The sequence below is a fragment of the Tachyglossus aculeatus genome, chromosome 5 (genome assembly GCF_015852505.1).
Source record: "Tachyglossus aculeatus isolate mTacAcu1 chromosome 5, mTacAcu1.pri, whole genome shotgun sequence".
In the NCBI taxonomy this organism is placed as follows: Eukaryota; Metazoa; Chordata; class Mammalia; order Monotremata; family Tachyglossidae; genus Tachyglossus; species Tachyglossus aculeatus.
Window position 1 is genome coordinate 38032493 of NC_052070.1, and position 21262 is coordinate 38053754.

The window sequence follows — 21262 nt, forward strand, 5'->3', positions numbered from 1 at the left end:
TGGAAGGGATGGTCTGGGCCCCTGCTCATTATGTGGGAGGAAGAGTGGCGACGCTACCCGGCCCCGACTGCCCTGGCCTGCCGAGGTAAACCGACTGAACCGTCATTTTCCTTCTCTCACCATTCTCTAGGGACGCCTTTCTACCCAAGTCAGCCAGTGTATCAGTCAGCGCCTATCATTGTGCCTACCCAGCAGCAGCCTCCTCCAGCCAAGAGAGAGAAAAAAACGGTAAGAGGAGGCTTTGCTTCCGTGGCCTCTCAGCTCTGTGTCCTTCAGTTGGAGCCATTAAAGTTGCCGGGCCTTAGAGCGGGAGTTCAAACTGATTGAAAGGGAAATCGCTGTCTAATCGCCGCTTGTTGCCGAAGGAATGTGGGCAAGGTGAACGGGACACTAGGTTATGCGTCTTGAAGTAAGTGTTGTCAGCCAGTCGATCGTATTCATTGAGCGCTTACTGTGTGCAGAGAGAGCACTGTACTAAGCGCTTAGGAGAGTGCAATATAGCAACATAACAGTCACATTCTCTACCCTCAACAAGCTTATAGTCTAGAGACATAATGGGTCAAGAGCTGGCCGGGGGGCCGGGGGCATCTCTTCCCTGAGCCTTCCCTGCATGATGTTAGCTCCTGTCTGGCTTTTCATGGGCCACAGTTCCTGTGGCTTTCTAAACTTGGCGACTGCATTGTGCCAGGCCAGAATAAACCCTTCTTGGCCCTAGCCACACTCAGCCATGGGCAGAGGAGGAAGTCGGATACAGCCCTGCCATAAGTACGTGACGGATCCGCCGTGGAGCTGAGGTCCAGACTCACTTCCAGGCCGGCTGGATCCCCAGAGAGATCATTCATTCATTCAATCGTATTTATTGAGCGCTTACTGTGTGCAGAGCACTGCACTAAGCGCTTGGGAAGTACAAGTTGGCAACATAACTTGCTGCCGGGGCTGGGAACAGCGCACTGTGGGCATTGATCGTCTCTATTGCTGCATTGTAGTTTCCAAGCAATTAGTACAGTGCCCAGCACACAGCTCAGCAAATACAATTGAATGAAAGAAAGAGTTGTGGATTTGAGGTTGCGGTGGGCATGATACCGTCGTTCAGTCAATCAGTTGTATTTATTGAGCGCTTACTGTGTGCAGAGCTCTGTACTAAGCGCTTGGGAGAGTGCGTGTACTACAAACCGAAAACTTTTTCTGGGTCGTCTCCTGGATCAGGACACAGGCACTCCACATGGGTTGTGTGAAGTTGGGTGAACGAAATGCATGGGACCAAAATCAGGTGCCTAAACCATTATTTGATGTCACTTTGATTTTGTGACCTAGTCAAAGATTTCAGAGAACAGTCCCGTAAAGCAGGTTAATAATTCCACTCTGGGTAACACAGGGGCAAAGTGAGTTATTTATCAGCAAGATTGTGGCTCTTAAGAACTTTCTAAATTCTGTTTAATGTCTGGCTAGTGACCCTTGTCTGTGAGTCGTTACTAATAACCCTTTTCCCCCAAAATTTGTAGAGTTCTCTGCCTTTGTTTTGAGATGTCTGTTTACAGTTATGAGGGAAGCTCCTTTTTGTGGATCCGTCCATCGTTTTTGACTATTTTAAATCTAAATTGATATAAAGGAACATAGTTGTCTTATCATCATCATCATCAATCGTATTTATTGAGCGCTTACTATGTGCAGAGCACTGTACTAAGCGCTTGGGAAGTACAAATTGGCAACATATAGAGACAGTCCGTACCCAACAGTGGGCTCACAGTCTAAAAGATCACAGCTGGATTGCCACAGTTGCAAAAGAAATGTAGGCAAGAAAGTGGTCCAGTAAGTTGTGGATCTAGAAAAAGGTATTGTGACACATAATTGGCCAAGCGCAGGCCGTATTCCACAATTCAGTTCTCCATAATTTTAATATAATAATGTGCTCATTCCTCAGGCAGGCTTTTCCCTAATGAAGTCAGTTTCTGGTAGCTTAGCTCATTCATAATTTCTGTTCCTCGTAACGCTGAGTGATGTGTTTATTCACTGGACATCCTTTACTTCATGACCGTTTTGCTAGTAATTCAATCTACCATTGAAGGAAGAGATTCCGGTTCTTTGCATCGTTTAATAAAGGGGTCCCCGGTGTTACGTCTCGTTAGTAGAGTCATTGCTGCCCTGGGTATCAGTGTGTGTGCGCGTGTGTGGATATGCTGGACTTTTAGGTGTGTGATGTTTTGGTGTTTCATTCTACAGATACGAATCCGAGACCCAAATCAGGGGGGGAAGGATATTACCGAGGAGATCATGTCCGGAGGGGGAAGCAGGAATCCCACTCCCCCCATAGGGAGACCGACATCCACACCTACTCCACCTCAGGTGAGCGGGAATAGACATGGCGAAAGACATAAACTCCTCCTGAGCATTGCCGTTCCGTGTCACCATTTCCATCGGCCATCTCGTAGTGTCAGGCATCTCTGTGGTATTTTTAAAAAGCAGACTTAAAAATGACTTCGGTTTTCGTTTTTGATTTGTCGGTAATATTTCTGTGTTGTCTTCACATTCAGAGCACAGCTGCTGTCACTCCCTTGCACGATTCCAAAAGGAGCTGCATTCCTATGGAAACTTCACCCTTAAATGAGTATTTTGTGTTTTCCCCATGAGACGTTAGGAATTTTTTGCGGTACACCATGTCCATGAAAACATTAAGGTTGAGAATTGAAACATTTGTGGTGCTTGGGATTATCACTTCTTTGGTCAATTTTTGCATATGCATTGATCTATTCCAGCTGAGCCTTGAGGGGAAGGAAGCCCCCTTTGAATTTGTCTCTGTGGAAGAGGATAAACTGCCTGAAATTTTCAGGTGATCTGTCAGCTGAATTAAACCCCACCTATGAATCTTGAATCCCCTTTCCTTTTATTTGGAGGCATTTTGCCACTGGGCTGGAGGATAACCTCTATTTTAGTCTCAGGCCTGAAGTCACACTAAATGGAACGAGGCAAGGAAAGAGAATCCAGGTGGAACTGAAAGCTTCTCATGTAGCTTTCTGGATAAACTTCCTCTTAAAAGGGGATGTGTTTAAGGACGGTGTAAACAATACTTCCAAAGAATGTTTTCCAAAATAGTACTCAAACGAGATTAAGTGCAGCAGGAATCAATCAGTGATGTTTATTGAGCACATACTCTGTGCAGGGAACTGTATTCAGCGTTCAGTGAATATCATTGATCCATTCCTGTACTGAGGGCTTGGGAGCTATCTCTTCTGTGGTTGAATGTAAAGGATTCCACAGTCTTTTGTAATAGAACAACACACTGAAACCCCAAAATATATTAATTCCTTTGGACTTGGTGGATTTAAGGGTAAAGGCAAAAAAAGAGTTTGTTTTTTTACATTTCATCATCGCTTTAGCACAGGGTCCTAACATTTATTCATTGATCAGCTACTACATGAAATAGCTGTTTCATTTGACAGATTAATTAGAATGCCCCATGAAGTGAACCTGGAATAGTAAAATGGAGCACTTAGAAACTGCAATCAGTGGCCATCACTACTTTATCATAGTTTTCATCAATTAGTGATTATGGTATTTATTAAGCACCTACGATGTGCTAAGCCCTGGGGTAGAGACAGTGCAGTCAGATCAGATGTGGTCCCTTTCCTGCATGGGCTCATAATCTAAGAAGGAGGGAAACTGGTATTTTATTCCCCGTTTTTACAGATGAGGAAAGAAAAACTGAGACACAGAGAGGTGAAATGATTTGCCCAAGATCCCCCAGCAGGCAGCTGGCAGAGTCAGAAGTAGAACACAATTCTTGTGACTCCTGGTTCTGTGCCCGTCCCACTAGGCCAGTTAGTTAGTCGCTGTGCCTTGGAAATTTGAGGCAGTAATTGTCCCTGTAGGAAATTGTATTATCCTTATTTATTATCTTTATTTCTTTATTGTACGTATTATCTTCGTTTCTGGTAGGCCACACTGGAAAATAATTATAATAATAATAATGGCATTTGTTAAGTGTTTACTGTGTGCAAAGCACTGTTCTAAGCGCTGGAGGGGGATACAGAGTGATCAGGTTGCTCACAGCATTAATCCCCATTTTACCGGTGAGGTAACTGAGGCTCAGAAGTTAAGTGACTCACCCAGTGTCACACAGCAGACATATGGCAGAGCCGGGATTAGAACCCATGACCTCTGACTCCCAAGCTCGTGCTCTTTCCACTGAGCCACGCTGCTTCTCTACACTGCAAACAGTGTAGCCTTGAGGAAACAGCACGGGCTGGGGTCAGGGGACTGGGATTATAAACCCAGCTCTCCCACTTGCCTGCTGCGTGATCTTGAGTTAAGTAAGTCACTTAACTTCTCTAAGCCCCAGTTTCCTCATCTGAAAATGGGGATTCAAACACCTGTTCTCCCTCCTACGTGGACTGAGAGTCCTATTTGGAACAGGGACTGTTTCCAACCCGATTATGGTCTATCCACCTTAGTGCCTAGTGCAATGTGGGGCACAGAGTAAGCACTTAACAAATACCAAATTATTAAATACTATCAATTGAAAGATAACAAACCGTAGTAAATTATAATACCTGCCTCTAACCCCAAGCATGCCCACCCACCCAAAAATTTTTTTAAAAAACTTACATTTAACCACCTAAGTGTAGAGATTCAAGGCATTCTTGTGATTAAATCATAGTAATTGGAGTGGAATCCCAAACTAGTCTCCAAGAGTGATTGAGACTCTGGGATGATCAAGCTTGCCTTGAAAAGAGCCACCTTTCAGCCCCAGTAACAGTTTACGCTGGGCATGTAGTCAACTTTGTTAATATAGACCATTCATATATTTTGAATTTATTAAGTATAAGGTTTGCAGTTCGTGAAGCTGGGCCGTGATTGGTCTAGACCGAGCCGATCAAAGCTGGAAAAATATTGGGGTGAGTCGAGATTGACCGATAGCCGGTAGGGTAATGGGGGAGGGCAAAGGATGTCTCTGATTGACTGCTGTTCAAATGTCCACAGCAATCTATACCTCAGGCTCCCTGCTTAGTGCTTTTCTGGGTCAGAGGAGGAAAGAAGACAGTGGAGGAAAAGGGAAAACGGGTGGGAATAAGACTGAGATGGAGAAATAAAAACTCGAGAGTCTTGGTAGAAGCCTGCATCTGTGGCCTGTTACAAAGAACACTGCCTGGTTCAGGCCCATATAAATTGGGTCTCCCCGAAACCGTTCTCCAACCGAACCTAGAAAGCTGGGTTTAGAAGAGAACTTGGGTTATATGGCCAAAATGAGCCGCAGAGGTGAAGTGATTCATTATTGTGGCCAAAATGAGCCGCAGACGTGAAGCGATTCATTATTGACTGCCTTTTACCCGAACAGTGCCTCTGATTTGTTATGATATTTGTAAAGTGCCTGCTATGTGTCAGGCACTGTTCTAAGCGCTGGGGTAAATATAAGGTAAACAGGACGCAGTCCATGTCCCACCTGGGGCTCACAGTCTTAATCCCCATTTTAAAGAAGAGGGATCTGAGGCACAGAGAAGTGACTTGTCCCCAGTCACACAACTGACAAGTGGTGGAGCCAGGATTAGAACCCGGGTCCCGACTCCCGGGCCTGTGCTCGCTCCGCTAGGCTACACTGCTTCTCGTTTCTGCGTCCATTTTCGATTCTTCCCGGATCCGATGACAGGATTGAGCTCTGCAGGTACACTTACAAAAGTAGGAAACAAGTTCCATTTAGTTGTGAATATCCTGGGATTCAGTGGGCAGGCCAAAACATTGGGAAATTGGTCAGTTTTGTCTTTTTTTGTAAGGGTAAGATCAAACCTTACTGCTTACATACTTCCCCTCTAGACTGTCATCTCCTCTAGACTGTATGCTCGTTGTGGGAAGGGAATGTGTCTGTTGTTGGATTGTACTCTCCCAAGTGCTTAGTACAGTGCTCTGCACACAATAAGCACTCAATAAATTCATTTGATTACGATACCAATCTGAAACGTTTTACAAAATCTGTTTAAATTCTCAACCTTACCTTTGTGTTAGGATGTCTTTTTGCGTTTAAGTTTCCTGTGGGGTTGTGTACATTACCAACCCTGACCCTCCCATTAATGACTCCAGTGCTCCCAAGCCACAGAAAAAGACTTTCTGAAATACACTTTTCCTCCACAAGCTCCGACACACTGTGTCTTTATTCGATTTGAATGCTTATGGAAAAATGCGTATTTACGTAATAAAGATCCAATCATCCACTTGTCCCTATTTAGGGATATTTCTCGAGCGCCAGCAGGATTTTCGGTGCTCTGCGATGGTGAAAAGGTTTATTTCCTCTAATTACACACTACTAGGGAGTTTATCTCACGTTTGAATTATAAGAGGACACGTGGCCTGAGCCGCTGAAGTGATTTATTAATGCAACCCGGGAGCAGTGGGGCTTGACGGTGGGGACAGTTTGAGTGTGGTTCTGTAATTGGAAGCCATTAGGCCTGTCGGTGTCAGGAAATAAGTGGCCGCCAATGTCAGTTGATTCCAGGAGCGACAGGTTAGCATCGCATGAAGGAGCTCAGTTTAAGCTGACTACTCAGCTAGCCAAAAGCCACATGCGAAAGATGCCCTTTTTTGTTTGTTTACTTACACTTTTACTCTCTGGAAACTCATTCTCGGGCTCAGCCAGCCAAATCAGAAGTTTCAAAAGCAGAGATTTTCAAACCGAGTTTGCTTAGTGCCTTCGCATAATCCAAGGCAAGGAACGTGGTTTGGACTGAAAGTTAAAGACGCGTAAACTTAATTCCCGACTTCAACTTCCGCAACGTGACACAATTCAATTTCTCCATTCTAAAAAGTGAATGGTGATAGTTGCAACAGTTATTCTTCGTGTTATTGAGCCCTGGAATGAGGGTATTTTGAAGGACATAGGAATTGCAAGGAAAGGGGGGACTTTTAGAAAACATATGCCTGTGAATGTATATGCAGGCCTTAATTAGTAGGATTTAGGGAACTTTGAAAAATGTTCCATGTTAGCCCAAAATGTTATGTGAGGGTGAAGCAAATATTCATTCAGTTGTATTTATTGAGCGATTACTGCGTGCAGAGCACTCTGCTAAGTGCTTAATATATTCCTTGATTTTGAACTGCTGCCCAGTCGTGGATCCAAGTGATCCGTGCAACTTTGTGGAATTAATTACGGTATTTGCTAAGCTGTATGTATGGTAATTGTTAGACTGTGAAACCCATGTGAGACATGATTATCTTGTGTTTACCCAGCATGTGGTATATATTAAGTGCTTAAGAAATACCACACGTACTATTAAGCACTTTTTATGTGCTAAGTGGTGTGGTAGATGCAAGATAATAGAGAAATAGCATGGCCACAGTGTTTTTTCACATCTCTGGAAGAGAAAAGGCATTTTTATTGGTGGTCCTCTTCCCCCATATGGAATTGGAGAGACATTTTTGAAGAAAATCATTCTAGTCCTCACTGATCCTGTTGGAGCATAAAGGAGTTTCTCCCGAAATGCAGTAAGCTCAGCAGCCGTCCAAAAGAAAATAGCATCCCCTATGTTGAGGCATATTCTTTACAATGTAGATTGAGAGGCAAGTGGCATTTCTTCTCTCTCTTTTCCCTTTTTTCCCCATTTAGCATTCCAGCATCCAGGCTAGATTCATACTGCTCTTAGTTTCTGGTTTGGAATGACTGTTCTGGGTCACGGGGATCAAAGCAAGGGGAGAAATGCTACTGCAGCGTGACCTTGGTAAATGAGAAATACATTGATGTTTTGGAGAGCTAATTTCAGGAATCAAAAGTGATTGTAGCGAATCATTAGAAAACCGGAGCACTTGTTTAAATTTGCATTCAATTTTCATGGCTCCTTTAAAAACAGGTCTCGGTAGCTTATTTGTATATCTGAGTGAGATACTGTATTACTGTGTTTCTTATAGAGGATTTAGGCCAGTTAGGGGCAGATGCAGGAATGTTTCCCGTGTGTCCACAAGTACAGTGAGCTCTACCTTCTGGTCTCATTTTTCATGTAGATATATATATATATATATATATATATATATAATAAATATATAAAAATATATATACAATAAAAAATTATGTGTGTGTGTATATGTGTGAATGTGTGTGCGTATATAGTAATAATAATAATGATGGCATTTGTTAAGTGCTTACTGTGTGCAAAGTTCTAAGTGCCGGGGAGGATACAAGGTGATCAGGTTGTCCCATGTGGGGCTCACAGTCTTAATCCCCATTTGACAGATGAGGGAACTGAGGCACAGAGAAGTGAAGTGACTTGCCCAAAGTCACACAACTGACAAGCAGCGGAGCCGCGATTAGAACCCATGACCTCTTGACTCCCAAGCCCATGCTCTTTCCACTGAGCCACGCTGCTTCCCTATACATAAATAAATATATATAATTTATTATATATTATATATAATTATATTATATATTATATATTATTCATTGTATAATATATAAATATATAATGGTGTTTATTAAGATCTTACTATGCGTCAAACACTGTTCTAGGCGCTGGGGTAGGTACAGGTTAATTAGGTGAGGCACAGTCCCTGGCCTTCATGGGGCTCACCAACTAAGTAATTTTCTCTCATTGTTTATGACAGGATTTAAGGAGATTTAGGGGATGAGAAAATTTGACAACCATTTCATTTACCGACAACCAATCAGTTAGCTCTTCCCCTCCTATCTAATCTCGCTAAACTCTTGCCACACCCCAGCCGACACACTTTGCTCCTGTAATAATGATCATGATAACAGTATTTCTTAAGCGCTTACCCCTGCGCCAAGCACTCCACAGAGAGCTGGGGGAGATACAAGACCATCACAAGTACAAGTTGCCAACTTGTACTTCCCAAGCGCTTAGTCCAGTGCTCTGCACACAGTAAGCACTCAATAAATACGATTCATTGATTGATTGATCAGATTAGACACAAGCCCTCTCCCACGTGGAGCTCTCATTCTAAGGGGGAGGGAGAACGATGTTGAAACCCCAGTGTGCACATGGGGAAACTGAGGCACCGAGCAGTTAAGTGACTTGACCAAATTCCCACAGCAGGCAAGTGGCAGAGCCAGGATTGGAACCCATATCCTCCAACTCCCAGGCCTGTATGCTCTCTGCACTAGACCACACTGCTTCTTTAATGCCAACCTACTCACGGTACCTCGATCTCGTTGGTCGCAGCGCCGACCCCTCACCCACGTCTTCCCTTCTGTCCTGGACCCCCTCCCGCTCCAGACTGTGAGCCCACTGTTGGGTAGGGTCTGTCTCTATATGTTGCCAATTTGTACTTCCCAAGCGCTTAATACAGTGCTCTGCACACAGTAAGCGCTCAATAAATACGATTGATGATGATGATATCTGAAAGATGACCACTCTCCTCATCCTCGAAGCCTTATTAAAATCGCATCTCTCCCTAGGGGCCTTCCCTGACTAAACCCTCATTTCCCATATTCACCCTTTTAGCACAGTGCTGTGCACTTGGGTCTGTAACCTTCGAGCACTTGGTTACTCACCCTATGCCTAGCCCTCAGTTAAGTGCGTATGCTTACATTCTGTACTTCCCAAGCGCTTAGTACAGTGCTCTGCACGCAGTAAGCGCTCAATAAGTACGATTGAATGAATGAATGCTGCTTCCCTTACCTGTAATTTTTTTTAATGATGATGATGGTATTTTTTAAGCACTTTTAGACTCTGAGCCCACTGTTGGGTAAGGACTGTCTCTATATGTTGCCAACTTGTACTTCCCAAGCGCTTAGTACAGTGCTCTGCACACAGTAAGCGCTCAATAAATACGATTGATTGATTGTGTGCTGAGCACTGTTCTAAGCTCTGGGGGAGATACAAGGTAATCAGGTTGTCCTACATGGGGCTCCCAGTCTTAATCCCCATTTTACAGATGAGGTAACTGAGGCACGGAGATGTTAAGTGACTTGCCCAAAAGTCACACAGCTGGCAAGTGGCGGAGTCCGGATTAGAACCCACGACTTCTGTCTCCCAAGCCCGTGCTCTTTCCACTAAGCCACACTGCTTCTCCTTTTGTCTCTCTCCCACACTAGATTGTAAACTCCTTGAGGTTAGGGATCATGTTTTTCCCAAGCGCTTAGTACGGTGCTCTGCACACAGTAAGCGCTCAATAAATACGATTGAATGAATGAATGTTCATCATCTTTACTGTACTCTTCCAAGCACTTAGTGCTTCTAGACTGTGAGCCAGTTGTTGGGAAGGGATTGTCTCTATTTGTTGCCAAATTGTACTCGCCAAGCGCTTAGTACAGTGCTCTGCACACAGTAAGCACTAAATTTATGATTGAATGAATGAATCATCATCATGATCACCATCAATCGTATTTATTGAGCGCTTACTGTGTGCAGAGCACTGTACTAAGCGCTTGGGAAGTACAAGTTGGCAACATATAGAGACGGTCCCTACCCAACAGTGGACTCACAGTCTAAAAGGGAGAGACAGAGAACAAAACCAAACATACTAACAAAATAAAATAAAATCAATCAGTCTATCGTATTTATTGAGCGCTTGAACGCTTGATCTGCACGCAGTCATCAGCACCCTCATTTGGTTTGCGGATCTTAAACTCCACTTTTGCCCGGTCCTTGTTCTGAATAGCCTTCCCCTCATCCAAGGTCATCTCTTTGGGGCCCTCTTCCTTCACCTCCTCCACTTCATTCTCCCTGGAAGAGAACAGCCAATATGAAATGAAGAAAATGTTGTTCTGCCGTTGAGGATTGCAGGCCCGATTTTATATACCATCCCCTAACGTTACGCGGTAATGCGCTTGAGCGCATTCATTGATTGAATGAATGATTGAATGCAGATATCAGCACATGGTAAACACTTAATAAATACCGATTGAGTCAGCAAAATTACAGTCATTAAGTACTATCGCAGTTGTGATACCTGTGCTGTTTTATAGGGTTATAGAGAATACAAAAAAATGGCGCGATCCCTTGCTCTCAGGGGTTTACCCTGTGAAAAATCGTGGTCAGTCCTTTAGGCACCGCTTTTCAACTGGAAGGCTACAGAAATTTTCAGAAGACATAGATGCTTCCTTTTGTTCTCTCATGGTCGTATTCATCCTTTAGCTGCTTCAGTTGCCGAATGGTATATCAGTAGGGTGCTTTCCAGAAGGACCTTGTGGTCTAAACATTTGATGAAATGTGCAGTGGATCCCCACATACTGAGAAGGGATCAACTCATATCTGAGAGTTTGATTTGCAGATTATATGTGTAAAAGGAACCAGGTGATGATTTCACTTGCTTTTGTTTGGGGCATTGGGGGCATTAAGGGATTGTAATTTTTTACCTGTAAGTATGGCCCAGCTGCAGATTTAGATGGGTACAGTGGTATTTTTGTGATCTCAGAAATACATCTGTGATAGAATTTAGGAAGGCATACTACCCCCTCCTTCCTCTCCCCCTCATCCCCCTCGTCTTGCCTCCTTCCCTTCCCCACAGCACCTGTATATATGTATATATGTTTGTACCTATTCATTACTCTATTCATTTTACTTGTACATATCTATTCTATTTATTTTATTTTGTTAAAATGTTTGGTTTTGTTGTCCGTCTCCCCCTTCTAGACTGTGAGCCCATTGTTGGGTAGGGACTGTCTCTAGATGTTGCCAACTTGTACTTCCCAAGTGCTTAGTCTGCTCTGCACACAGTAAGCGCTCAATAAATACGATTGATTGATTGATTAATATTCGCCCACGCCTGGGAGTCTCGAAGGTTGTGGGTTCTAATTCTAGCTCTTGTCTGCCTTTTGACTTTGAGCAAGTCACTTTTCATTCAGTTCAATCGTATTTATTGAGTGCTTACTGTGTGCAGAGCACTGGACTAAGCGCTTACTAAGCACTTCATTTCTCTGTGCCTCAGTGACCTCATCTGTAAATTAGGGATTGAGACTGTGAACCCCATGTGGGACAGGGACTGTGTTCAACCTGATTTGCTTGTATCCACCCCAGCGCTTAGTACAGTGCCAGGCACATAGTAAGTGCTTAACAAATGTCGTTATCATTATTAAATGGTGGAATTCAGTCCACTAAAGTTCTGCGCAATCGAGAGATTGGCCTCCCAGAAAAAAAAAAAACCTTTAATCTCTTGAATAGTCAACAGGTTGTATAAGATTTCAGTGTCCCAGTTGTGCAGAACATCCATGCATTGTGTAATCTAATTGTATAGGAAAACTTTTAGGGAAGAAATAATGGGAGTGAAAGCTTTTTGAGTTCTGATCCTACTACCCTTTATAGTGCCGTGAATTTGCATAAGCACTGATTATTTTTCCAAAGTGCTTTCACATCAGTGATTTCATTTCATCTTCACAATAACACTGCGAGGTAAGGGGAGGCAGTTGTTATTATCCTTGTTTTACAGCTGAGGAAACTGGCACAAAGACATTAAGTGATTTGCCTGGTGACACCCAGCAGGAAAGTGTTGGATCTGGGATCAGAACCCAGGTCTCCGGACTCCCAGCCCCATATTCTTTCTGTCGGGCCGCGCTGCCCCGTAATTCTACATGTGGCTTCTCTTGTGTAGGAGAGGTAATAACCTAGGTTTCCCACAGTTTTCTTCCATTAGATGGGAGTAACAATGTTTCCTTCCTCGGGATCGGAAAGGCTGACTCGATACTTGGAAAATGCACAGAAAATAAACAGTGCGGTGTTATTCAGTTTGCATAATGGCGAAATCACAGTTGGTCAAACAAAAGGAGAAATCAAGTGTAACTTACCGAAGCCCACGGTCACTGCACTCTCTAACTTCCAGAATTAGCCATTAGTCACTTAGGGAAACATCTGTGATGTGTTGGAATGATATACATCTGTTAAAATTTCAAAGCAATTTCAGATATGATTTAGACAGTGAGCTCCATGTAGGACAGGTACCGTGATGTTGCCAACTTGTACTTCCCAAGCGCTTAGTACAGTGCTCTGCACACAGTACGCGCTTAATAAATACGATTGATTGAACGAATGAATGAATGTCCAACCTGATTCTCTTGTATCTACTTAACAAGCACCATTTTAAAAACAAAAATGAAATTCTAAAAATGTCATTTTTCAATCAATTGAATTTTGTCTGGGGTGGTACCGTAGAATTAGTGTGATCCTTGCCCTCAAGTGTATAATCTAAGAGGGAAGACAGACACTAAAATAAATTACAGGAAGGGGGAAGTAACAGAGTTAAAGGTATGTAAATAAATGCTTCAAGGATGGAGAGGAAGCGTGCTTCTGTGATGTGGAAAAACCAGAGTGTCGGTAGTGGAAGAAATAGGCAGATGCTGTGGAGGTGATTCCTCTCTCAGAGTCACACCTAGAGAGTTCCCAGGACTCTACCAGTCTCAACTACGGGACTCCATCCCCCCCATCTTATCTCCTTCCCTTCCCCACAGCACCTGTATATATGTATATATGTTTGTACATATTTATTACTCTATTTATTTATTTATTTTACTTGTGCATATCTATTCTATTCATTTTATTTTTTTAGTACGTTTGGTTTTGTTCTCTGTCTCCCCCTTTTAGACTGTGAGCCCACTGTTGGGTAGGGACTGTCTCTATATGTTGCCAAATTGTACTTCCCCAGCACTTAGTACAGTGCTCTGCACACAGTAAGCGCTCAATAAATACGATTTATTGATTGATTGATTGATTGATTCTCAATTAGTAGGGGAACTGACAGTGAAAAAAAGTCCTCTCCCGGTTCACAGTGGGCTCACAGTCTAAAAGGGGGAGACAGGGAACAAAACCAAACATATTAACAAAATAAAATAAATAGAATAGATATGTACAAGTAAAATAAATAAATAAATAGAGTAATAAATATATGCAAACATATACATATATACAGGGGAAGGGAAGGAGGTAAGACAGTGGGGATGGAAAGGGGGACGAGGGGGAGAGGAAGGAGGGGGCTCAGTCTGGGAAGGCCTCCTGGAGAAGGTGAGCTCTCAGTAGGGGCCTTGAAGGGAGGAAGAGAGCTAGCTTGGCAGATGGGCAGAGGGAGGGCATTCCAGGCCCGGGGGAGGACGTGGGCCAGGGGTCGATGGTGGGACAGGCGAGAACGAGGCCTAACGGTGAGGAGATTAGCGGTGGCAGAGGAGCGGAGGGTGCGGGCTGGGCTGGAGAAGGAGAGAAGGGAGGTGAGGTAGGAGGGGGCGAGGGGATGGACAGCCTTGAAGCCCAGGGTGAGGAGTTTCTTCCTGATGCACAGATTGATTGGTAGCCACTGGAGATTTTTGAGGAGGGGAGTAACATGCCCAGAGCGTTTCTGGACAAGGACAATCTGGGCAGCGGCATGAAGTATGGATTGAAGTGGGGAGAGACACGAGGATGGGAGGAAAGTAGGCCAGAGAAGTAGGAGGAGAACTGGGAGAGGACTTTTTTGAAGAATCATTAAGCTCCTAAAACTTCACTTCAGCGTTAATACAGAAGCATGGCTTAGTGGACCGAGCACGGACCTGGGAATCAGAAGGACCTGGCTTCTAGTCCCATCTCTGACACTCATCTGCTTTGTGACCTTCGGCAAGGCACTTCACTTCTCTGGGCCTCAGCTACTCATCTGTAAAATGGGAATTGAGACTCTGTACCCATTGTGGGTTAGGGAGTCAGTCCAACTCAGCTTGTATCCCTCCAGCACTTAGTACAGTGCCTGCCACCTAGTAAGTGCTTAACAAATAGCATAATCATTGTTATTTTTATTCTGTAACCAAAGCAAGATGGATGGTTGGGACAATTATGGAGACGCTTATCCAGAATGTTGCCATTCACCTGGAAGTTCTTTAAGCGAGTAGTTCAGTACTCTCCATACAGTAAGCGCTAAATAAATTCAGTAGATGGGTTGAAGTACTCTATACAATTCTGTGCTTTCCACTTCACTTTAATTGTGGTTCTATGTATTTACTGTCTTTAAGTTGGACCTCCACTTTCACCCCCACAACTTGGGATCATATAGATCACGTCGGTCTGAAATAGTCCCTAGACAGGTGTAATAGCCTCTCGTGTTTAACGGAGGAAGTCAACCTTGGCTTCTAGTCCCACTCTGACACTTATCTGCTTTGTGACCTTCGGCAAGGCACTTCACTTCTCTGGGCCTCAGTTACTCATCTATAAAATGGGAATTGAGACTCTGTACCCATTGTGGGTTAGGGAGTCAGTCCAACTCAGCTTGTATCCCTCCAGCACTTAATACAGTGCCTGCCACCTAGTAAGTGCTTAACAAATAGCATAATCATTGTTATTATTATTCTGTCACCAAAGCAAGATGGATGGTTGGGACAATTACAGGTTGCCATTCACCTGTAAGTCCCTTAAGTGGGTAGTTGAGTACTCTGCATACAGTAAGTGCTAAATAAATTCAGTAGATGGGTTGAAGTACTCTATAAAATTGAATTGAATGGAAACTAAGTACACGGTCTGTGCTTTCCACTTCACTTTAATTGTGGATCTATGTATTTACTGTCTTTCAGTTGGGCCTCCACTTTCACCCCCACAACTTGGGGTCATATAGATCACGTCGGTCTGAAATAGTCCCTAGACAGGTGTAATAGCCTCTCGTATTTAACGGAGGAAGTCAACCTTGAGGGAGCACAAAGTAAGCCCTCAATAAATACGATTATTAAAAAAAAAAGATACGCCACTCGTGTTTTCTATCCAGCGACCCTAGCAAAAATATAAGAGGCTCCTTCCTTATCAGAGTAGATAACTCACTGGGTCATCGGTGCTGGCCCAGCTATTATAGTGAAAGTGATTTCAATCTCCACTTGTTGGTGTTCTATAACAGAGTCCCAGATCGTGAATAAATGCACTTAGAGAATAGCATGGGTAAACTTCACTGTCATCTTTCAGAATGTGAAGATTTTCCTTCATAGGTCCCATACATTAAGCCAGAGAATTGTCATTGTTTCAGTCTAAGCAACTGCTTCTCACTAAGTTGCGTTTACTTTTGTTAATGTTCATTCAGTTGTATTTATTGAGCTCTTACTGTGTGCAGAGCAAAACGTTAAACCTGTAAACTTGGAAGTCTTACTCTACAACCAGGATTAATTTGTCTAATCGTTAAGACTGACTATTCAGTTGCTTGCTAATTGTCACGTACAGTTACTACAAAATTCATTACTCCCAATCCATCACAATCTTCACCATCATCATCAGTAAAAGTTCTATAGAAAACAGTAGAAAAGGTTTTTAAAATGTATAAAACCCACAGCTTTATCCAATTTTCTTCCATTATGACCCATAGGAATATACTTCTGAAAGCTCAGCCCTCTTAAAGAAAGATTCTAATTTTATGTGTTTAAGCCTGCTAGCTTATATTTTTTGATTGGTCCTGCATGCTAATGTATTTCGTGGTGTACATGACTTCTTTGACACCAAATAGAAATCACAGATGAGAGTTTTTTAATGAGTATTGTGCCATTCTGTCCACATGAAAATAAAGAAGAGAAAGATCTGAAGCCAACTCACTTTGAAACCAAAATCATTTTGAAGCATGGTTAGGAGTTCCCTAAAATACTGTGATGTGATGCTGTCTCCCATAATAATAATAATAATAATGGCATTTATTAAGTGCTTACTATGTGCAAAGCACTGTTCTAAGCACTGGGGAGGTTACAAAGTGATCAGGTTGTCCCATGGGGGGCTCACAGTCTTAATCCTCATTTTACAGATGAGGTAACTGAGGCACAGAGAAGTGAGGTGACTTGCCCAAAATCACACAGCTGACAAGCAGCGGAACCGGAATTTGAACCCATGACCTCTGACTCCAAAGCCCGGACTCTTTCCACTGAGCCACACTGCCTCTCATTATATAACTGGTGGATGCTCTGATGGCTACGTATCACATATCAAGTACTAACATCAAAAACAATCTTTAGTCTGAATGAACCCTGAGCTACATTTGGGCACTTTGGGGATTAAACATCAAAATTCCTGCATTTTAAAGTTGAAATGTCAGTAAGACAACTTTCTCATTGAACTATGTTATAAATGGGGTTTAATAATGATGGTATTTGTTAAGTGCTTACTATGTGCCAAGCACTTTTCTAAGTGTAGGGTTAGATAGAAGGTCATCAGTTTTTCCCACGTGGGACTCACAGTCTTAGTCCCCATTTTACTGATGAGGGAACTGAGGCACAGAGAAGTGAACCAAGGTAGGGTTATTCCATTTTTACAGACTTTACCCAGAATTGTATATACTCATTATAAACTAGTAATTTAGCTGGCTTAACATATTAATGAGTCAGGTGTTTCTGATAAAGTCAGTTTTTAGTTTGTTGATAGGAGATGGGACATGTTGATTCTCACTGTTGACTTTTTGTGTCTGTTCCCATCCTTTTCCTCTCTGCTAGTGTCTCCTCCTTTTTCTCCCACCCCACCCTGACACACACTCTGTCTCAAAACTGTACTCCATAATCGTCCCTTTGTATCACTTAAAAAAAAATCAATCAATCAATCGTATTTATTGAGCGCTTACTGTGTGCAGAGCACTGTACTAAGCGCTTGGGAAGTACAAGTTGGCAACATATAGAGACAGTCCCTACCCAACAGTGGGCTCACAGTCTAGAAAAAAAAAATCCCCCTCATCTGTTAGGTGCCCCTGCCTCCCATACTCCCAGAGAGAGCTAGGACCAGAGACGAGCTCATATTTCAAAACTGATGTGAGAAGCAATATGGCTTAGTGGCGAGAGCATTGGATTGGGAGTCAGAGGTCGTGGGTTCTAATTCTGCCCCCGCCACTTATCAGCTGTGTGACTTTGGGCAAGTCACTTAACTTCTCTGTGCCTCAGTTCCCTCATCTGTAAAATGGGGATTAAGTCTGTGAGCCCCACAAGGGACAACCTGATTACCTTGTATCTATCCCAGAGCTTAGAACAGTGCTTGGCACATAGTAAGTGCTTAACAAAAGCCATCATGATGATGATGATGATGATGATGATGATATTATTATTATTATTATTATTATTATTATTATTATGTGTTGTAAAATGAAACTGAGTAGAATTACACAAGATAAATGCCTGTATTCACATGGGAAGTGAATCCTTTTTTGATCATTTCCCAGTGAATCTTGTCTCTATATGTTGCCAACGTGTACTTCCCAAGCGCTTAGTACAGTGCTCTGCACACAGTAAGCGCTCAATAAATACGATTGATTGATTGATAGAAAACCAGCATACCTAGTTACTCACATACTTGCCTCTACTGCATAATTCCCCCTCTCTCTGCCCCTCAAAATGAGGAGTAAAAAAAATATTATTTCTGTAGTGATAGCAATGCACAGGAATAAGGAGAGGAGTGGGAGCAGAACTTCAGAGATACAGACTAACGTTGAATTTTTCTTTTATGATTTGCATGTAAATAATAATAATAATAATAATGCATTTGTTAAGCGCTTACTATGTGCAGAGCACTGTTCTAAGCGCTGGGGGATACAAGGTGATCAAGTTGTCCCATGTGGGGCTCACAGTCTTAATCCCCATTTTACAGATGAGGTAACTGAGGCTCAGAGAAGCTAAGTGACTTGCCCAAGGTCACACAGCAGACACATGGTGGAGTCGGGATTCAAACCCATGACCTCTGACTCCAAAGCCCAGGCTCTTTCCACTGAGCCACGCTGCTTCTCTACAGATCCAGTAGGGGAACTACTTTAGATATCTGAATAGAAGTATGGTATTTGTTAAGCGCTTAAAATCAATCAATCAATCAATCATCAGTCGTATTTATTGAGCGCTTACTGTGTGCAGAGCACTGTACTAAGCGCTTGGGAAGTACAAGTTAGTAGAGTGCGGGGGGATAGGGTCAGAACTTCTAGGGTTGAGGCTTAGGGAAGAAGGGTTATTGTTATCCCCAATTCATTTATTTATATGAATATTATATTATTTATATTATTATTATTATTTATATATTTATTTATTCTATTAATGCCTGTCTCCCCCTCTAGACTGTAAACTCGTCGTTTACAAATGAGTGTTGCCAGTTTGTACTTCCCAAGCGCTTAGTACAGTGCTCTGCATATAGTAAGCGCTCAGTAAATACGATTGATGATGATGATGATGAGTGCTCAAAGCCTTATTTCTCTAGACTGTAAGTTCATTTTGGGCAGGGAATGCGTCTGTTTATTGCTGTATTGTACTCTCCCAAGCACTCAGTATAGTGCTCTGCACATAGTAAGCGCTTAATAAAGTTGCGTGAATGAATTGTGGTCAGGGAATTTGTCTACCAATTCTGTCGTCTTGTAGTCTCCTAAGTGCTTAGTACAGTGCGCTGCACACAGAAAGTGCTCAGTAAATACGGTTGATTGATGGACTGATTGAATGCTGTGCAAAGAGGCCTGCTCTGTGGGTGTTTGCTTTGTGAAGGGAGAGGAGCTTACTATAATTTGTTTAGTACATGTTTTATGGAACGTTATGGAGAGTGCAATAAAAGTAACAGAAGAAGTCTAAAGTGCCCTCTCACCTAACTCTTCTTTTTCTCCTCCTTTCCTGATCCCTTTTTATCCTCTCCTTTTTCTCCTCCTCCCCTGATTGCTGAACTTAATTCCCTCCCCTGCTTTTGAGTTGCAGAAATATTTGCAAAAAAACCCAGGACAATTATGCAAATAAGTACAGTATATAACTAACCTTGGTTGCGACTTAAACTAATAAATTGTTTAGGAAAACAGAAAAAACATAAATTCGTCAGAATTTCACAGGAGAAAAAAATGCAATAGAAATTTCCCCTTTAACATAAAGCAGCTGTTTCCCACATTTTTCCCATCTTAATATGTATAACTTAAAAATATCTGTTAAATTGGGTCACGAGAAGGCAGTTTTGCGCTCTTCAAAAGAAGTTTTTCAGTTGCTAAAAAGTATCACACTGGAAATATAGGTTAGAAAGCAAAGAGTCTTGTGTCTAATTTATGGGGACCGTTTATGGAAAAATGTGGTTAATTGGGCTGGATTGTATATCATTTTTTGTATTATTTGGTATTTGGGGTAATTTGCACCAGGATCTATTAAGACTCCCAATTTACAGATCTTCTACAGAGTTGCTGGAAGAATGATTCTCAAATTTTTCACAGGAGGCACTCTAAATAAATATTTTAAATTTTTCTTATTAACACCTCCCACAGTAAAACTGCTTGGTGCTATCAACACCAAATATTGTTTTGATGTGGTGTTTTAATGAATACATTAGACATTCCAACTTCTTTTGATGTGGTGTTTTAATGAGTACATTAGACATTCCAAGATCTTTCAGCTAAATGTGACTTTTTTGTCTTCCCCGTGAAGTTTTTTTCACCCTATGTTTTATTTTTTTTTTCACTTTCTCAGATTGCGTGTATTTGAACTTATTTTGCCTTTTTATATTAATTGGGAAAGTAGGATTGGAACCTCTATTCAGTACATATTCGTTAGAAACAATCCTTGTCTCCTATCGAATAGCTAGGCCTAGGAGGATTTCCCCATCTTTTTCATCACATAAAATGCATGTATGACATCTAAAGTTTTCTCTTTTTCATACAAGTCTTATTATAAGGCTTTTATAACAGATCCAGTGATGCTATTCTAAAATAGAAATGTTATAAATATTAGAATTTGACCCATTAAAATACTTTTCCTGGTATTTCTCGCTTGTGGAGTCACACTAGTTAGACCAAAAGTTGTATCCTCTTCCAACTCTGCTCCACACTCCTTGTTGAAAGTTTTGGCCATCTCACACTTTGAGAACTGAAATCTATTTTTCCCCAGATTCAAAAACGCTTTTTTTTTTTCCGAAATCATTTTCACATTTCTGCTAAGAACTTTTTAAGTGTGTGTCATGGAACTTTTGATAAGTGCCCTAAAAACTTACCATTTCCTGCTGAAATAAATTCAGACATCAAGCATCAAAGCTCTCCGTTGCAGTCCCACCTGTGCTCTCATCCCGGTTTACCTCCAGCCTGCATTTTGTAATATTTATGGTATTTGTTACGCACTTTCTGTGTGCCAAAGCGCTGTTCTAAGTGCTGGGGTAAATGCAGGGTAATCAGGTTGTCCCACATGGGGTTCAGAGTCTCAATACCCATTTTACAGATGAGGTAATTGAGGCACAGAGAAATTAAGTGACTTGCCCAAGGTCACACAGCGGACAAGTGGTGGAACCGGGATTAGAACCCACGACCTCTGACTCCCAAGCCCGGGCTCTTTCCACTGAGCCACACTGTAAGCCCACTCACAGTGTTGGGTAGGGACCGTCTCTATATGTTGCCAACGTTTACTTCCCAAGCGCTTAGTACAGTGCTCTGCACACAGTAA

At 42.4% G+C, this 21262-nt stretch overlaps 1 protein-coding gene across 1 annotated transcript in view; it reads left to right on the forward strand.

Moving 5' to 3' along the window:
* Positions 1-21262, forward strand: part of EIF4G3 (eukaryotic translation initiation factor 4 gamma 3) — a 288773-nt gene that overhangs the window by 117527 nt on the left and 149984 nt on the right. The window contains 2 exon segments of the mRNA XM_038747121.1: positions 131-228; positions 2221-2343. Coding sequence (XP_038603049.1) covers positions 131-228; positions 2221-2343 — 221 coding nt within the window.